The sequence below is a fragment of the Trichoderma breve genome, chromosome 4 (assembly GCF_028502605.1).
Source record: "Trichoderma breve strain T069 chromosome 4, whole genome shotgun sequence".
Classification (NCBI taxonomy): domain Eukaryota; kingdom Fungi; phylum Ascomycota; class Sordariomycetes; order Hypocreales; family Hypocreaceae; genus Trichoderma; species Trichoderma breve.
In genome coordinates this window covers 2,422,722-2,441,246 of record NC_079235.1, presented here as the reverse complement: position 1 = coordinate 2,441,246, position 18,525 = coordinate 2,422,722, and the positions used below count along the sequence as shown (strand labels likewise).

Genomic DNA, 18,525 nt, shown 5'->3' with positions numbered 1-18,525 from the left:
ATGGAGGCTATTGGGCGCAACCAGGCCACCGCCGCCCAGATTCAGCGTCTCGAGGACGCAGCTCACAATCCGCTGACCGGAAAGGAGTGGCCACAAGACCATCATCAACTTCTTCAAGAACGCCGCCAACTATTGGCCTACAGACACTACCAAGAGATCCTTGACGCCTATCACAAGTCCCAAGTGATGATCTTGTCGGGCGATACTGGTATTGGCAAGTCAACCCAAATCCCACAGCTTCTTGTCTATGATGAGTATGGAAGTGAGCTCCGAATTGCCTGCACTCAACCGCGCCGACTGGCCGCAACCGAGCTTGCCACTCGAGTTGCCGACGAGATGGGAGTTGTCCTTGGAGAAGAAGTTGGTTACCAGATCCGCGGCGACTATATGATCGACAAACATAAGCCGAAGAAGACTCGCCTCACTTATATGACCGAAGGAATTCTCCTCCGCCAGTTGTGCGTGGACAGAAACTTGACGGCGTACTCATGCATCGTCATTGACGAGGCCCACGAGCGGACTGTCGATCTGGACTTGTTGCTGGCGCTTCTGAAAAAGGTCATAAGCCGCCGCAAGGATCTCAAGGTAAGTAATTTCCAATTCACTGTTTGTTTATATCTAATAACAATCTTGACAGCTGGTCATCATGTCGGCAACTCTGGATGCGGCATTGTTTCAGAAATATTTTGACAACTGCCCATTGGTTCACATTGCTGGCCGCAGTTTTAACGTTAAGACGATATATTTGCGAGAGCCTGGTCCAGACTTCGCCGTTCTGGCTGCGGCTCATGTGGTGGATATTCATCAGCACGGGGAGCCAGGCCACATTTTGGTGTTTTTGCCTGGAGAAAACGAGATCGAGCGAGTTTGCAAATTGGTTCGTGGAGAAACCGATGGTCTTGATGTCTTCCCTCTGTACTCGTCACTACCTGCTGCCAACCAGAGACGTGCACTGCGCTCGTCTGGTCCGAATCGCAAATGTATCGTGTCGACCAATATTGCAGAGACCAGCCTCACCATCAAAGATGTCGTCTACGTTGTTGACAGCGGATTGTCAAGACAGATGATATTCAATCCTCGTCTCCGCATGAGCGTGCTCGGGATTAGACCAATCTCCCAGGCTTCAGCGATCCAGCGTATGGGTCGGGCTGGACGGACCAGAGACGGTGTCTGCTACCGACTTTACACCAAGGAAGGCTATGATCAAATGGCTCCTTCTACTGAGCCTGCCATCCGCTGCTCGTCTGTCGAGTCGGTAATATTGAGATTGGTGGCCGCTGGCTACAGAAAGGTCATGGACTTTGACTGGCTTGATGCTCCCCATCCAGAGTCAATCGCACGTGCCGTCCAGGATCTTCGAGATTGGTATGTTTCAGAAGACATCTTCATCCCCTTCCAACGACTGTTACTGATATTGCTCGATACAGGGAATTTCTAGATGACGACGCTAAGCTCACTCAGTCCGGTCATTATGCTGCCTATTGTCCACTGGACCCAATCTGGTATCGAGCCATTAAAACTGCTGCCAAGTTTGGCTGCTCTCTGGACATGCTCGACATCGCCGCTCTGTGCACCACTCAAACATCCATCTTCTTGCGTCCATCTGGATATCAGCAGGCCGCAGATTTACTCAGGACACAGTTCGCACACCCGTTATCGGATCATCTCACCCACTTGAATGCCTTCAATGCCTACATGCGCGCGAGAGAGGCACTCCAAGAGCGGTTCAGCGACCCCCGAAGTATCCTTGAAGAATGGTGTATGGAGAAGTTCTTGAATATGCGGGCTCTAGAAGAGGTCTGCATAGCACGAGAAATGGCGGCACGCTTCCTCAAGGGCAAGATTGCGCCATCCAGGGCATCAGTTATGGATATGACAAGTGTCCGAAATGCTTTAGCAGTCGCCCTCTGTACCCACACTGCTATTCACTACAGTGGTGATGTTTACCGAACGGTCCATGAGAATACTGACGCACTTTTGTCACCAGCCAGCTCTCTGGTAGGTCGCAACCACGAGTGGATTGTGTATACCACCCTACATAAGACGGGAGGGAAACAACAACTACAGATAGCTACGGCAATCAATGCTGAATGGCTGGTGGATCTGCCTTTTTTTCAGGGAGCCATAATGCCAAAAACTGGCAAGGGTTTACTCAGACAGCCTCAAGTCAAGAAATCCCTCGATGATGCAAAGGCTAGAATGGAGGCGCGCAACGAACGCCAATGACCGCGTTCTTTCATGGGGGAAAAGTTTTAGTTGCTTTAGTGATTCTTTAGGGTCTGCATTCAATTTCTATAGCGGTTTATACGTCTATAGTTTTAATATTAGTGATGCATAAAAGAATTGAGAGGTATTTGCAACGAGCATTATTAAAACAATTGTGTCCATGGCCCAGTGTCACTGGAGATAACAATAATTATTCAGAAACATTCACACGTTTAACTTAGAAATGACAAGCAAAAACCATGGTGCAGTATCATCCTTTGCCAGCCGCTCTTTACATGGGCCAGCCCAGGGAGCTCTTGCACAGAGATACATGAAGATCAAGACGGTACAGTTACGCTTATCAATACCCAGTAGGATATGCTTTTTTGGGAGCCAGTTGTTGGTAATGAAGGTAAAAGCACGAAAGCGGCAATTGGTATCTTTTGAAGAGAACTTGAAGAGGTTTAGAAGAACAATTAGAAGAGCAAAAGATGTAAAAGGCTCTTGGAGAAATGGGCCGGTGTGTGGCCGGTTTCTCCTGGGTTAGAGAAGGAGAAGGATATTGTTGCGAAGGAGGATCATTTTACATGTTAGATAAAGAGCTTTCGGAGAAGACCTAGCTTTTGAAAGCTGTGGGACGTTCAGAATTACCTATATGGATACTTCGAATAGTAAACTGCAGCATTTTTTACTATTTCTTTCTATATGCAATAGTCCGCCATGTTTTCATCATCGCTACACATCTAATCATCATTATCGTCGTCAAATCGTGTCATGTCACTACCCACATCACACCCGGATGCTTTCCAGCTTATTCACAACCTCCTCCATTAACTCACCCGCCTCGCTGCTTGACATCTCATCATCCACGCGCAGACACATCTCCACCACTTCCCTGTATCTCTTGCCGACTTTGCTCCCCAGTCCCGGGACTAACACAGCGAGGACAACCTTATCACGCCAGCGCTCGGCGGTATAGTGTGCCTTGTAATACGTCTGTAGGACTTTCCAGAGGCCAATCTCTAATAGGACTAAGCCAAAGCTGTAAATGTCAAATGGCTTGATATGCGGCCTGCCACGGAGAGAGGCGGGATGGCGGTGAAGGTCCTCGATGGACGGGTTACGTGGGACAACGGACAATGCTATGTCGAGCTCCGGTCGCGAGGCGCCGAAACCACTGAGATACGGCAAGGAGATGTCCGGAACGAGAGCGGCAGAGGCGGTGGGTGAGAGGCCGGATGTGGAAAATGCAGAGGGAAAAAAGACGATGTTAGAGGAGCAGATGGATTTGTGTAGCCAATCGAGCGAGTGCAGAGACCAAACGGCGACGGCGAGGGTCTGCGCAAGGCGAATGCGGTCGTCGAGATCTGGCGTTTTGAGGTCAGGGCTGGAGATGAGCGTCTTAAGCGTTGAGTGAGAAGATGCCGGCGCTTTATAGACGAGGCCGTAGCGGTTGTTGGCGGCGTCATCTGTGTATCCCAGACAATCAATGCTGTGAAGATCTGGATGGCATTCTGAGGCTGAATGCATCATGCGAGCCAAGTCGTCCATTCTTCGAACGTGAACAACGCGCTCTTCAATCTCCTCGCGATCATAGTCGACCCATTCGATGAGTACATCGCCTGCAGTGACGTGGTGAGCCTGAACCCGGCGAGGCGATTCCAGGTCCTGGATGTTGAGCGAGGTGCGCCCGATTTTTAGGGCAAAGGTAGGCTTGAAGGATTCCTGGGGCTTGCTATCGAGATTGATGCGGAGTTTTTTGAGGTTGGCCGAGTTTGTGAGCTTAGGATAGATGCCTGACGATGCATTCTCAAGCAAAGACAGCTCGGCGAGATCTCGTTGGGCGCGATCAAGGAGTTGATGCGTCCATGCGCGCTGAAAGGATTGGACCTGGGAAGGGGGGAAGAGGGCTTCAAGGCCGTCGTTGAAGTCTGGATTGTTTGTTAGATGTTTGCGATTGCATAAAAACGTATAATACGTGATCATAGGTACCTTTGAGATCTTTCAACAGGTTGGAAAACTTGTCCTTGTCTGTTCAGGGGCAGGGAAGCATTTGTAAGCATCACCGCCAGAACTCTCTCACTTGCACCAACATGACCAAATCTCACCTCCTATTACCCATTTCGTCCTCAGCCCAATCTCTTTTCTCCAGCTCCTCTCACTTGAAAGATTAAGCGTACTCGATGACGTCTTGAAGCCATTCGTCTTCTTGCCCTCATCCTTGGATCCTTTGCGCGGTGGTGAGACATCCGCCTCCTTACCGCCCTTAGTCGCCGCCTCATCCACCAGCCCGTAGCGATCCTGCAGCTTCTTAAAGTCTGTGACGGTGCCATGAAGCTGCTCCAGAATCTGTGTCGCCAAGACCTTGAGTTGCGGATTCCGCTCGCTCAGATGCTCGTCAAACTTGCCCTCTGCGACTCCCCATTCCCTGCCCCAAACCACCAGCCGCATCTCCTCAATGCGCACTTTGCACATCATCCGCTGGCTGTCCGAGTCCAGGTTGCTTGCCGTGGTAAAGTATCCATAAGCCTTGACACAGCCGTCGAATAGCTGGCCGACGAAGCCAATGACGCCAATGGCGGTGCCAAGAGCCTCAGCCATGGTATTAGATAGAAAACGTGGGGATTAAAGATACAATTAGTTTCTGGGCTGAGAAAGAAAGACCACTTGGCCTTGGCGATCGCCCTAGACTAGTGAGACGTGGTGTTTATAAGCAGAACTAGAAAGGAAGCTGGAAAAGAAAAAGAGAGACAAAAAATTACAGACAAAATAAAGAAGAAGAAAAAAATTGATGAGAAGAAACAAAGGGTCCGCTACGTAAACACAAGCGTACATGTGCGGCTCTGCTCCGCCTCATTGATCTTCTTCCCTGCAGTGAGCTTGCTTTATATCCATCACATAAGCAACATCACTCCCTGACCGCTAATTCCGCTTTTTTTCTTCTTTTCCAAATACCAAAGTGGCGGCACTGAATTCGCCCTCTCGCCTGATAATTGGAAATGAATGATGTGGTAATTGCTTACTGAAAGCCAGCGCCAAATCTCCAAGCACAGCAGCTCCTGTTACAGGGCCTGCGTTGATTTGTTAATGCCCCTCTTCTCTTATTGGAGGAGGTGAATCAATCATTGGGCAAAGCAGAGAAAAGTCGTATCACGTGCCAACATTGACGCGATGTTACCCTGCCTTGCATATTTCCCAGGCTTAAAATGTAAGCGTCTGCACTTTAGCTCACACATCACTTCAAGAGCCAGAAACACACAACAAGACAACAGAGAGACGCAAAAAAAGAGGCAAAAAAAGGCAAAAACATACAACAGCCGGTGTTCGCTGATGGTCACCCACTCAACTACTAATCTGCCGGTTAGTGGCTTGTCTATGGGGGAGCAGACGGGACCCCGAATTTTCCACTACCTATGGTCGTATGTGCTTGTAAGTGTAACAGATTGGATTATAGCGATAGCCTGTGGAAGACTCCATTATTTTGTCTTCGAGCTCAAACAACTTGATATGAGACGCAATTTCGTTCGGTACCCTCGAATATCTGCTGTTTCGTAAAGACCAGGCAACGGGGAGAAAGAATTCCTTCTTAGTACGTCCATGCACTTGTCAGCCAAAGAGAGTCAGCAAGGACCGTCGATATAGGAACCATGTTTGATACAAGCAATGTGCCGTCTGATGGCGTGGGCCATGGTAGATTCTCTCGTGGAACAATTGACACGCCCGGAAGGCCCTGAGAACTGTAAACTACTCGTAGCCATGTCTACAGGTGATGAGACGGTCACGGAGCGTGCCAATAATATAGCAGCGGTTGTTATCGCAAGCTTTTGATGACTAAGGGTGCCATACGGTTGAACAGTCCCGCACACCTTGATGGGTCGCCTAAAACTAGCAGTTTGTTGGGCATGGAAGCTTAAATAACTTGGGCTGAAACGAAGAACAAAGGTGACTGTTATCTACCATGGGTCCGAGATCGGGTGCATCACGTGATAACTCACAGAGTTTCGAGTCACCCACAATGAAAATATTGCACCGATGGCCCATGCTTGTGACGACACATTGAGTCTGGTACAGTCATCCTAACGCGAGACATTTCTTCTTGGCCGAACATATATATTTCGAGCCAAGGTAGGAATTGAACCTGCCATCACTGTTATTACCAATCCATCAGCTTTCACTTTCTTTTTCCCAATCCAATCGCTAGCCACCATGTCCAAGGGTCGTGTTTGTCTGTACGTCTTTCTCATTCAAGATGACTGATCAACCCCTCCAAATTGACTTTTGAGTAGTAACTAATGGAATCACAGCGCCTATTCTGGTGGACTTGATACGTCTACCATCCTTGTCTGGCTGATCCAGGAAGGATATGAGGTGATTGCCTTTTTGGCCGACGTTGGGCAGGTCGAAGGTATGTCAATGGCATGGGCACCTTCGCTGGGTTGCGTCTAACAAGACCGATTACTGCAGACTTTGCTGCCGTGGAGAAGAAGGCTCTTCAGCTCGGTGCCAAAGCCTTCGTTTGCGAAAACCTCCAGCGTGAGCTCGTGGACGAAGTCGTCAAGCGAGCTATCCAGTGCAATGCCGTCTTTGAGTCTCGGTACCTTTTGGGCACAGCACTTGCTCGCCCTGTGATCGCCCGCAGCCAAGTCCGAGTCGCAGAAAAACATGGTTGCCAATACTGTAAGAATCCTACCAATGTTGATGCCGAGTGAAGCTGACGTATCAGTGTCGCATGGCTGCACCGGAAAAGGAAACGACCAGATTCGCTTTGAGCTGGCTTTCCATGCGCTCAACCCTAACATTGAGGTTATTGCCCCATGGCGACTTCCCGCCTTCATCGAGCGTTTCAAGGGTCGCAACGACCTGCTCAAGTTCGCCGCTGAGAACGGAATCCCCGTCAGCTCTACACCTAAGGCCCCCTGGTCAATGTAAGTATTTCTTTTCTCAACAACCCCCTTACCCATTCCATCGGGATTGCTTTGCTAATATTTCAATAGGGATGAGGTTCGTACACCCTGATTTGTCCATTTTCACTATGTCTGGAGTTTTGCAAAGTCACCTGAATCTTGGGGAACGGGCCACCCACTGAACTTTCATCTTTTGAAGCTTCTATGCCGTGGTTTGGCCTTGCCTCAACTCAGAACTCCCTTCATATTCTACATTGTTTGGCCTGAAGCACACTGACATCAAAGTACAGAACCTTGTTCACATTTCCTACGAAGCTGGAATTCTGGAAGACCCTGAGACGACTCCCCCGAAGGAGCTTTGGCTTCGTACTATCGACCCCAGGGATGCGGCTAATGAGCCCGTCGAATTCAGCATTCACTTCGATAAGGGTGTCATCTCCAAGGTTGTCGTCGGCGACAAGGAGATTACCGACTCCGTTGAATCCTTCAAAGCCCTCAACAAGATTGGAAGCGAGGCTGGTGTCGGACGCATTGACATCGTTGAGAACCGTTTTATTGGCCTAAAGTCGCGAGGTTGCTACGAAACCCCAGGCCTCACGCTGGCTCTTGCCGCCCATTTGGACCTAGAGGGTCTCGTCATGGACTCCCGAGTGCGAGAAATCCGGGACCAATTCGTCAGTCTTAACTGGTCGCGCCAGCTTTACAACGGCATGTACTTCAGCCCTGAACGCGAGTTCATTGACAACTCTATTGAGTTCTCTCAGCGTAACGTCTCTGGAGTTGTGCGACTGGCCGCCTACAAGGGCAACGTGACTATCTTGGGCCGTTCCAGCGACTCATCCAACTTGTACTCCCAGGAGGATGCTTCTATGGACTCTCTCGAGGGCTTTTCCCCAATGGATACCTCTGGATTCATTGCCATCCAGGCTATGCGCCTCAAGAAGTATGGCGAGCAGAAGCGAAAGGACGGCGCACCTCTTAGCCAGTCTTAAGTTGCAGACATGGTATTGGAGGAGCTGGGTAGCTGCTTTGCTGGTATAGTGGAAAATGCCTCTTTAGGCAAACGAAGAACAAAAATGTGAAATCAGTCAATTGTAAGCCTCGGTTTACAGTCACTTCCAAATCGAAAAGTGATGTGGAAAGCGAACAAGCTCTCACTCGTATAGATGGGCCGTATTTGGCTACATCACTACTCCGTATACGGGTAATTAATGACAGAAGAACTGTCCAATGACGAATACTAACTCCATAACACCAATGTCCCTCCAAGCAGCCAAGCTACACAGCCAGTCTCCCAGCGCCACCAAGCGGGAAAATAACAGTTCCACTCAGGATCGATAAGATTACGAGAGCTTCACACATTATCGCTTGCCGGTTTTTTTTTTTTTATTTCTCAAGAATAAAAGTACTTATCTGAGAAGTAGGGGTCCTGTGTGATAAGTTGCACAAAGGACGCGCTAGCACCCCTTCAACAATATAGTCATCCTGAAACACGCATCATTTGTGACTGACACCCGCGGTATCTCAACTGAGACCCTTGGGATGGCGGTGGTGACACTTCAACATCGCGAGTGTAGTACAGCCAATTGTAATATCACGACTAATGCACACGTAATATTCAGCCAGGGTAGGGCAAATGAGTATAAAGCCTCTGGAGATTCTCTTGTCTTTTTTCTCTCTCAATCAACCTCACAGCCGATTCTCCTTACACACTTTTATCATCCCTCCAGTCGCGCCTGATTTCTCCCCTATTTTATGAACAAAAATTGCAAAATGGTGGCCATTACGAAATTCCTTTGGCTGGCTCTGGCTACCACTACTGCCACTGCTGCAGCTATCGTTCAGCGCGATGTTATTACCGTTCAGAACGATATTAAGCAAAAGATTGGCCCAATTTGGACTACCCTCAAGAGCGACATCGATGCTTTCCCGAACAGCGGCTCAAAAGGAGAAGCTGCAATTCAGTCAGGCTTTGGTGACGCGATTCTTGCTCTGGAAGGGACAACAGCCGATATCAAATCTACTGGTTCATTTGGCCTCGTCTCTGGCACAACTATCTTTGCCGACATTGAACTGCTCGTGCCCACCTTTTTGTCTGCGCTCGTGACACTAGTAGCGCAAAAACCAACTTAGGACAACATACCGGACGGGACACCTTCCATTTTATGGCGGCTTCAAATTGCGGAAATCGCCATGTCCAAATTTCTTGATGCTGTCGTCGCATCTGAGCCTATTCTTTTGAAGCCTGGTGGTCTAGCAATTAAGGCCCAGCTGACAGGTGCCTTCGCCACTGCAATAGCCGTATACAGCGCGTGAATAGCATCTTCCGCAGTATTTTGCGCTGAATCAACATATTGAGGGGCATTGATGTATGATCGAATTTTGTTGTGGTTAATGACGAGGTCGAGAAGGAGTTTCGCGGATTGGGTGAGGACTGTGGAAGGGATGCGGTCGGCGGGAAGTGAGTTGAAGTATGTCAAATTAATAGAGCCCTGAATAAATACGGTCCAGAAGTTGTTGCAGATGTACATGTAGTCTCCAAAGAACTATGTTATATCTACAACACTACACTAGATTATTTTAATTGCATGTTCGGCACCGTCAACGGATGAGGCAACAAACTAAGCGTTTTTTTTTTCACATAGTGATATGTTTGACAACTGGATTCAACTCGAATGTTAAGTAATTACTATGAACTCGGGATATTGCCCCAGCTAGCCTGAGCGGCTCCTTTCTCTTTCTTTCATTTCCACCTCCCAAAACTTCCTATACCTCTCAACAGCACCTCGACCATCCTTTTCTAATACACTCTGAAGCCACTTCTCATCAGGCTGCTTTTGTAATTGACAGTCAGGTATTGCACCAGCTTTCAGTAGAATCTCAACAAGATCCCAGCATCCACGGACAACAGCCGCATTCAACGCACTTTGATACTTTCCGCCGCGCATGTTGATATTGGCTCCTTTATCTAGCAATACCCTTACCAATAGAGTCCGACCCGAGTAGGCGGCTGCCTGCAAAGCCGAACCGAAGAGGCCGCCTGGTGCATTTACATCAATATCAGGACAATGTTCGAGAAGCCATTTTGCTGTGCCAGGGATTCCAAACATGTCACCTTCCGAGACCATATTGCTTAGTGAGGTTTCCTCTCCACATGCGATTTGCAACGCGGAACCTAAACTTTCACTCGTAACATTCGGGTCAATTCCGTGCTCAAGCAAAAAGCTGATCTTATTAGGCGATAGTAGTATGTATTCACCGGGGGGATATCCGAACCGATCCCAGGTATCCATCGCGGCATGCAAAGCAGTCCCATGTTCTTGAGAAACATGATTCACATCAGTCCCATGTTCAAGCAGAAGCCGAAGGCTGAAAATGCCACCGGAACGAGCAGCTTCGTACCAAGCAGCGCAGTTTTGAAGCTGAACATCTGCACCGTGTTCAAGCAACAGCTCAACTAACTTAAAGTTCCAAGCACAAGCTGCTTCGAGTGCTGTTCCATATTTCTCGTGTTGTGCATTTACATCAGCACCACGCTCAAGTAGCGCTCGTGCCACGAGCACCGCGGTTTGGCCATCATAAAGTCTATCGTAACCACTCTTGTGATACTTTGTTTGACAGGTGCTTATAAGGGCTGTTCCATAATGATCCGAGTGTGCATTTACATCAGCGCCACGGTCCAACAGAAATCGCACACATCTCGTGTCATTGTCGAGGCTCCTGCAGGCGGCTATCAATGCCGTTCCGCCGTCTTTTGCACATGCATTGACATCCGCACCATGAGCAAGGAGCAAGTCGAGGATTCCCTCATTAGGTGATTCCAAAGCGGCGGTCCGTAGCGCCGCTCCACCATGTTGATTTATATTGGCGCCCTCATCTATGAGCAGTTTGAGAATCGAGAGTTTGGTCTGTAGTTCTTCACGACTTGAGTCCTCATTGAGGCGCCGAGCTGCCGCAGCTTGTAAAGGGGTACCGTAACGACCGCCTTCTGCGTTCACATCAGCTCCACAGCCTATCAAAAAGCGCACAACTTCTATTGTCCCTTCGTAACAAGCAACTTGCAGCGCAGTTTTCCATTCGTCATTACCCGCTTGATCGATTTCGGCGCCGTTGTCCAGGAGTAACTTGATTACCTGCGTTGCTTGAGGATGATGCGACGATGCTGCCGCGTGGAGTGCTGATCCGTAATGTCCCCCTTGAGTATTCACACCAGCTCCATGCTCAATAAGAAGCTGTACAGCCTTCATTACTATTCCGATATCATGTGAATCGTATAAAGATAAACGGCACGCAGCCTGTAGTGCTGTTCCATATCGCCCACCTTGAATGTTGGGGTCTGCGCCACGGTCTAATAACTTCTGAACGCGTGCAGGCATGAGCCACGACTCTCTGTACATGTACCTCAATCTAAAAGCTGCTTGGAGCGGCGTACAATAATCTCCACCGGAGGCATTGACATTGGCACCTCTCTCTAGCAGTAGGTCGAAGAATACAGAGTCACTGGCTGCTGCCGCAAGGCAGAGCGCTGTCCCAGAGTATCCGATTTGCTTATCGATATCTGCGCCGCTGTCAAGAAGGATTGTCATACTTCGGGCGTCTCGACATAATGAATGACTTAGCGAACTCTGGGAATGGCTGTCGTCGGTCCCATAGCTTATGAGGAGCTTTAGAACATCAAAGTGCTGACCCTCCGCTGCGGCATCCAGTGCTGATTCCCAGTCATCGCAACGGGTATTAATGTTGGCGCCTGCTTCTAGGAAAAGCCGTACAATGTCTAAGTGCCCCTCATGGGCTGCGACATGGAGACCAAAGTCCAAATCCTCTTGCGTTAAATACTTGTTTGCACCACACTCTTGAGAGATCAGGAGCTCAGTTAACTGGTGGAAACCACGCAGAGCCGTGTAACAATGTGGTTTTAAAGATGCATGTAGCATATGTGGATTCATCGAAGTATTCTTTTCCAGATGAAGCTGAAGATGTAGACTTCTGCTGCGAACAGCAAGCGCGAGTACAGCATCTTCTGTAACGCCGGTTGGCCATGATGAACGTGGGACCTCTTCCAGGTGAAGTGCCCAGTACTTAGTGACATATCTAACCAAGGGAAAATGTTCAATGCTCTCATAAGACTCTTCCCACTTTGTTTTAGTTATAGCTGTGAAATACTCGAGGTAGGCGAGGCATGACTTTGTAATATATAAATGTGCGTCGATTTCTGTAAATGAGAAAGCAGACGTAGGGTTTCCTGCTATTCGGCGAGAAGTCAAATACTCTTTTATAGAAAAATGAGCCAAACGCACTTCAAAATAAGCCTCTTTGTAGGCAGATTCATGGGTACCGATCGTGCGATAATTTGGTAGCGTGACGATAAGGCCAGAGAAATATTTTAATATATCAGTAGAAGAAAACAGACGTTCTGTCTCATCAAAGACAACATCATCGTCTGGGTGTATTATGAAGATATCGGAGACTTCTCCATCAGTCAGGGTCGTCTTCGAAAACGCAAGCCATTTTAGCGAGTTTATAACCTGGCTTTGGAACCTAGTATCAATATTCTGGAGTATTCGGTCATATGTTGCATCAAGTCCAACAGGAAGGTCGTGGAGAGCTTTGCGAACTTCTGCTATAGACGACGGTATTCTAAGTGCCTCTAGCTGTAATCGAACATATTGGAACCTAAATAGAAGATGACATGTTAAAACAGGTAACTTTTATCTTACTTTTTAGCATTCTATTAACTTACATGCAGTCTGCTTTTCGAATAAGCAACTGTCTTGCCTCTTCTTTTACTTCATCTGGCCATGTGTTAAAGTCCTCGGTTGCCAAAGTTAGATTTATATATTGCTGAACATCGTCATTGATAGCTTGCTGATGGCTTAATAGATCGATCTCGATTTTCGCCGGCGAAGATAAAAGAGGACGTATTCCAAGATTAATGTCTGGCTCCTTACGGCTCGTTAAGAATGTATGAAAATTATCAGATGCGGTCGTTAAAATGCGACGCAAGCTTTTCAGGAGCTGTTCCCTCTGCCCTCCAAGTAACGGGCACTCATCCAAACCATCGATGATAATGTATACAGCGGAGCATCCCGACGTAGAGGATAAGAGCGCCGTCTCAAGTGTTTGCGTGTCCGGGCGCTGGCCCTTGGTTTTGTAGTCGTTGAGGCGTTTAATGTCATTTAATTGTGATACACCGGGCCTGTCAGAACAGATTTGCTTAATAAGTGATGCAAGCATTCCGTTAACTTGCTGCTTCTTAATGTCACTGAAGCTAAAATAGAAATATGCTAGAGCAGTTGAAGGCTTTAAAGCATGTTGATCTTCTAAGTAGTTGATGACTGACGACGTTAAAACTGATTTCCCGGAGCCAGCTATATATAGACAGTCAGTCTAATATCTCAATAGGCCGGCAGTACGCTTCGTATACTGATAAAGAATCGAGACCTACCTTTGCCATGAAGCCATATCAGTGACTTAGCATTTGTCTCCCAAGCCTTGAATACCTCACTGCCTTTTAGGAGCCATTCATTAGTGCCATTCTCGTACCTAACGCGTGCATCATTGTATGTTGAAGAGGGATCAACGTCGCTAAGCCAACTCAGAAACTCTCTGTGTTCTTGTTGAGCAACTGCACTCTCGTTTGCCAACTGTTCCTCGACATGCCGAATATCGCGCCAAATCTGCTCAATTGCGGAAAAACTCTGCTCCTTTTCGCGGACATCGCCTATAAGTTGCTCCCAGTCATTCCACTTGACAGCGTCTAAGCCGATGCGAAATTTGCTTGAGTAGTAACAACAACTTTTCGCTTCGAACTTTAATATTTGCCTGTAAAGCCTCTCCAAGGCGGCCTTATACTCGCGGTGGGAAAGTTGGAACTTTTCGTGATCGCGCACTCGAAGCTCGTGATCGCGTGCCTCTATATAAAGTTCTTCTCTCATTTTACTTTGCGTGATAAGAGAAGAAATATATTCCAGTCCTTTAGCTAAAGAGGCGCTTTCAGCTGATGCATTTATAAATAACTAATAAAGCAAATTAGTATAATTTTCTTACTTCGAGTCATACAATATCTTAACTTACTGGAAGTAAAAAGCTGATTCCTGTCCAGGCTATCGAGGCAAATGGGTTACCACTGACGGCCTGGCTGATATAGTTGTTTGCAGCATTTATGACGTTCAAGATGAGTTGTGAGGTATTCATTTGGATCTCATGGTCGCCTAATTTGAGCTTTGTATTATTGTTTACCTCCTCCATACGTTTTTGAAGGATCGTCCACATCTGCTCCCTGATGTTCGCCTTGAAGCTCAGGGTTTGTGCCACACCAGCGGCGACAACTCCTTTGAGGCTTGATTCATATTCAGCGATCAATGGGCCATTTTCCTCTCGCAGCCTTTCGTATGCCACATTCCACAGCTCCTGGATTGGAATATTGTCTAACGTAGATGGTGCATAATCGACTTTAGAGGCCTTTGATCTTTCATTTGTTTCATTTCGGTCGGTTTGATCGTCTATTGAATCATCGGTATTGCGCGATCCGATGGCGTTCGTCCCGTTCTGACGCCCTTGGCCAGAATTGACTGCGACGATTTCGTTTGTAGATGAAGAAGATGAGTGCTTCTGTCTCTGTTTCTGGAGCCAGCGTTTGAATCCCATTATCGTATCCGAAGAGAAGAATTTCTTTGACTGCGTGAGGAAAGCGTGTACACAAAGATGGTTGCTGGAAGCCTTGGCTGCCTGATGGTGTTCAACTTCAGGTGCTTGCTCAGCCTCGGGAAAGAATTTATAGCAACCCCAGCTGCAATCGCCATTGGACAGCATTTGAGGTCACATAAAATTCGCTATACCAATGGAATAATGAAGGTATCAGCTGCATAAGACATCAGATAGCCTTATTGGACAGCCCGAGTCATATTTTCCGGGTAAATGAACATTGAACCCCATTCATCAGAAATTATACTCTATAACAGACAAATCATGAACATTTCATAGCCACAAGCTATATAGCTATTGCCACTTACTAGTAAAACAGCTTCTAGCCAGCTCTCTAAATATTATTTGTCTAAATTCAGGGCTAAAGTTTATCGCGATAATTATGCAGGCTTGTTGCTTAGTATCACCCCTCTCTATCTATTCATAAGAAGAGTCGACACTTTTTATAATCTTTCTTTCGTCATCCAAATACACTAGTTCATAACAGTTCCATATGCTGCCTCTCTAGACAATTCTCTCTTCTTCTTGCTTAGGCGTCAGATGCAGCCGACGACGCCACTTCATGCCACTCTTATGAAAAGCACGCTGTGTTCGCTCTAATGGATAATTGATTGGTGATTCGCCTCCAGTAAAAATAAAAAAATCGTAAAGGAATGCCCCCATAAACGAGCCCAGTAACGTACCCGCCCAGGGACCGTAAAACCAGTAAGGGTTGGTGAATAACTCAGAAGTGTAACCCAAGGCCAAAAGCGCCAAGCGAGGACCAAAATCGCGACTCGGATTGAGAGCAGCGCCTGTTTGGTTAGCAAAGCTCATGCTGAGGCATGTAATAATGAGGCCGATGATGAGAGAGTTCATGCCCGCGCCAGGGGGAGCATTTTGATCGTCACCAAGAGCTAATACAACGATGGTCAGACACATTGTGCCAATAAACTCGTTGAATAGAGCTGTAGGCGCGTTAATGTATGAGCTGCGCTGGCTCGTGACAAAGCAGTTTATAATGTCATCGTCTACACCGGTGAGGAGATAGTGTTTGATAGACACGTAATACACTCCGTATGCGGCAAAACACGCACAAAAGGCTCCAAGAAACTGTGCCAAAAAGTACTCGGGCATCTTGCGCTTAGGAAATCCACGAAAGAACCAGAGCATTATAGTGATTGTAGGGTTGAGATGGGCACCAGAAACGCCACCAGAGATGTATATCCCTATCATAGTCGCAAATCCCCAAGCCCAATCAGTCGTATTGGGGTTTCCGGCTTTAGCCACAGTTACAGAAAGATCGGCGCAAAATCCAACGGTGAGTTGAACGAAAACAGCTAGGGACTCGGCCAAAGCTTCACGATGGTGAGTGCGGATGACAGACCATATGGTATGGTTGTTGTGAATCTCTTCCTCTACCAAGTCCTGGACCAAGGGGTGGAGGTCCTCTGGATATGCATCTTGGTCAAGCCGCAGTGTCTCAAGAGAACGATTGCCCTCGATTAGCTCGTCTGGGCCCGGATCAAACTCTCCTTCGCCCTGCCCTGACCGTTGGGACTCGTGGCTGTCTTTGCGTCGTTCTGAAGTGTGTTCAGATAGGCCTTCTTGCACAGTATACAGAGGGCTCTGAATTGACGGGCGCGTGATCGTAGCTCGTCTTTGGCTTGACCTCGTTTTTACAAGCTGTGAGAGCCCCTCTGATTGTGCCTCGGCATCTGCGGCCAAGATCGTTTTTATAAAGTTATTTTCTCGCTGTTGCCGGGCATCGGTGACTTGCGCTCCCATTTTACGCAAATCCGCCGATTTCTCAATGCGGCCCTTTTCAATCTCATTCGGATCGACATCCAGCCCTAGATTTTGCGAATTTTCAGCGGGCAGCTCGGCGTTGACGCAGTTCTCGAGCAGCTCGTTCTTTGTTGGTACCATCCCCGGACGGACAACACGCGGCAGAGGCTTGGCCAAACTCCATATCGGCTTGGCATTATTTGGCTGCTCATATGATGGGTTGAGATCACTATAGCCTGGGTGAACAAACGGTTCATGTGCGGTGCGCAATTGAGGGTTATCGGTAGGACCAGCAAGATTGAATTGAGTTCCTTGGCCAGCTGTTGTTATAGGTGCCACGCTGCGAAAGGTAGACCTCCTCGAGGCTCTACTCCGTCGACGGAGACTTGAACGGTCTTGATCCTCGCGAGTCTCATTAAGACCTCGCCTTGAGGAGGTCATGGACTCGTTTGTGACCTGCCCGGTTGGCGAAGTGACGTCGCCGGCATTATCATTTGAGGCATTGCGGGCTGAATTAGACGAGCCCTCCATATTTTTGGTTGGATTGAAACGCGGTAATCGAAATTAGAGGTGATCAAAGTAGTCGTTTTGCCGAGGGTTGGCTCTATCAGTCAATACTTTTGCTTTTGGTCATACAAAAAAAAATCTTTGCGAGGCAATACTGAAGCAAGAAATGACAGTCTAGCTGGGCTATCTGAGCCTCAGACTGTAGTATATATGGCCTCCTACCACGGCAAGCTATAGGATAAGGAAAGAGGGTGAAGACAGGTATAAGGTTATTGTGAGCTACAAGTCGTTCCATTTCTCCGCGAATAAACGCATCCATGAGGTCATACGGACTTTCATCTCCTAATAAGGACATTACGCAGCCCGTTGTCAACGGTTAGATCGGAAGAGATTTGAGCTTTTTTAATCTATATCGAATCCACAATGCGCAATTGCGGCACAGTATTTCTTGGAATCGGCGCCGATCGGCGGCTCCATCCACCTGAGCAAAAAGGCCGAAATACGGGGCGGCGGGGGCTTCAAAGGTTCGAATTGAACCCAATCATGCTCTTCATGGTTACCAGGCGCCCCAGTGAGAGCTTTTTATTTTTGACAGGCCGAGTCGCCACATCCGTGGAGAGATACGAGCGTTGCAGGGGCGAAAGTTGTCGAGAGTCAAGGTGTGACGGGCCGGGAATTGAGGTTATAATATCGCCGAGGAGAAAAGATGGGGCGACACGTGAAAATTACTTGTAAAGGCTAGATTTGAGCAGGATCACAGACAATTGGACTAAATAAGACGTCAATATACTGATTCGTGTTAGACGCCGTCGACTATATACAGGTACACAGCCACACGGTTCTAAGATTTACTAGTTCTATCACTGACAGCTGCTCATACTCGAGCATCTGACACTAGAGAAAGGGAGTGGCAATTCAGCACACTAAGTTTGCGATTCATTATCTCGAATCTCAATTGTAAAGCTAGTGGAAATTACGAGATTTTAGAGGAATATAGCTGTAGTAGCAGATACTGGAAGGATATTGCTATAGTAGCGGATACTAAAGGAAGACTGCTCCAGTAGCGGATACTAGAGGAATATTCCTCTAGTAAGGAATACTAGAAGAATATTGCTATAGTAGCAGATACTAGAAAAAAAATGCTATAATCGCAGATACTAGAAAGATATTGCTATAGTAGCAAATTGCCATTCCATTCCATTCCTATATAATAAAGAGAAAATTAGAAGCCAGGCCGGTGTTCTGACGTTCTGTATTTTGTCTACGTACGTACTACCACGATATTTCCTCCAGCCCATTTCTCTCAAGTCGTCGACTAATATCTCATCTATACATATCCCGTCCATGGGGAAAACTAGAAAACATAGTCCTCGTCGTCCTACTCTAGTCCCATGCTCTGCAACCGAGCCTCTCCTTCAGCGCACGACCAAGCATAATC

General features: G+C 47.6%; 6 protein-coding genes across 6 annotated transcripts; 3 read left to right on the top strand and 3 right to left on the bottom strand.

Moving 5' to 3' along the window:
• On the top strand, positions 1-2,226 carry T069G_06999 (helicase associated domain (HA2) domain-containing protein; the record flags this gene model as incomplete). Its single annotated transcript, XM_056174209.1, has 3 exons — positions 1-585; positions 638-1,365; positions 1,428-2,226. The coding sequence occupies 3 exons, from the start codon at positions 1-3 to the stop codon at positions 2,224-2,226; spliced, it is 2,112 nt and encodes a 703-aa protein (XP_056027788.1).
• Positions 2,227-2,994: 768 nt separating this feature from the next.
• Positions 2,995-4,806, bottom strand: T069G_06998 (prion-inhibition and propagation domain-containing protein; the record flags this gene model as incomplete). Its single annotated transcript, XM_056174208.1, has 3 exons — positions 2,995-4,136; positions 4,198-4,236; positions 4,314-4,806. The coding sequence occupies 3 exons, from the start codon at positions 4,804-4,806 to the stop codon at positions 2,995-2,997; spliced, it is 1,674 nt and encodes a 557-aa protein (XP_056027787.1).
• A 1,605-nt stretch (positions 4,807-6,411) lies between these two features.
• T069G_06997 (arginosuccinate synthase domain-containing protein) lies at positions 6,412-8,101 on the top strand (the record flags this gene model as incomplete). The annotated part of the gene is made up of 6 exons (XM_056174207.1): positions 6,412-6,434; positions 6,510-6,610; positions 6,670-6,882; positions 6,929-7,130; positions 7,200-7,206; positions 7,400-8,101. 6 exons carry the CDS (start codon positions 6,412-6,414, stop codon positions 8,099-8,101), a joined length of 1,248 nt encoding a protein of 415 aa, XP_056027786.1.
• A 781-nt stretch (positions 8,102-8,882) lies between these two features.
• Positions 8,883-9,242, top strand: T069G_06996 (hydrophobic surface binding protein A domain-containing protein; the record flags this gene model as incomplete). Its single annotated transcript, XM_056174206.1, has 1 exon — positions 8,883-9,242. The coding sequence occupies one exon, from the start codon at positions 8,883-8,885 to the stop codon at positions 9,240-9,242; it is 360 nt and encodes a 119-aa protein (XP_056027785.1).
• Positions 9,243-9,283: 41 nt separating this feature from the next.
• On the bottom strand, positions 9,284-14,921 carry T069G_06995 (ankyrin repeats (many copies) domain-containing protein; the record flags this gene model as incomplete). Its single annotated transcript, XM_056174205.1, has 8 exons — positions 9,284-9,655; positions 10,094-10,149; positions 10,297-10,717; positions 10,775-12,405; positions 12,445-12,782; positions 12,850-13,477; positions 13,555-14,125; positions 14,184-14,921. 8 exons carry the CDS (start codon positions 14,919-14,921, stop codon positions 9,284-9,286), a joined length of 4,755 nt encoding a protein of 1,584 aa, XP_056027784.1.
• A 396-nt stretch (positions 14,922-15,317) lies between these two features.
• Positions 15,318-17,111, bottom strand: T069G_06994 (major intrinsic protein domain-containing protein; the record flags this gene model as incomplete). The annotated part of the gene is made up of 1 exon (XM_056174204.1): positions 15,318-17,111. The coding sequence occupies one exon, from the start codon at positions 17,109-17,111 to the stop codon at positions 15,318-15,320; it is 1,794 nt and encodes a 597-aa protein (XP_056027783.1).
• Positions 17,112-18,525: the final 1,414 nt, after the last annotated feature.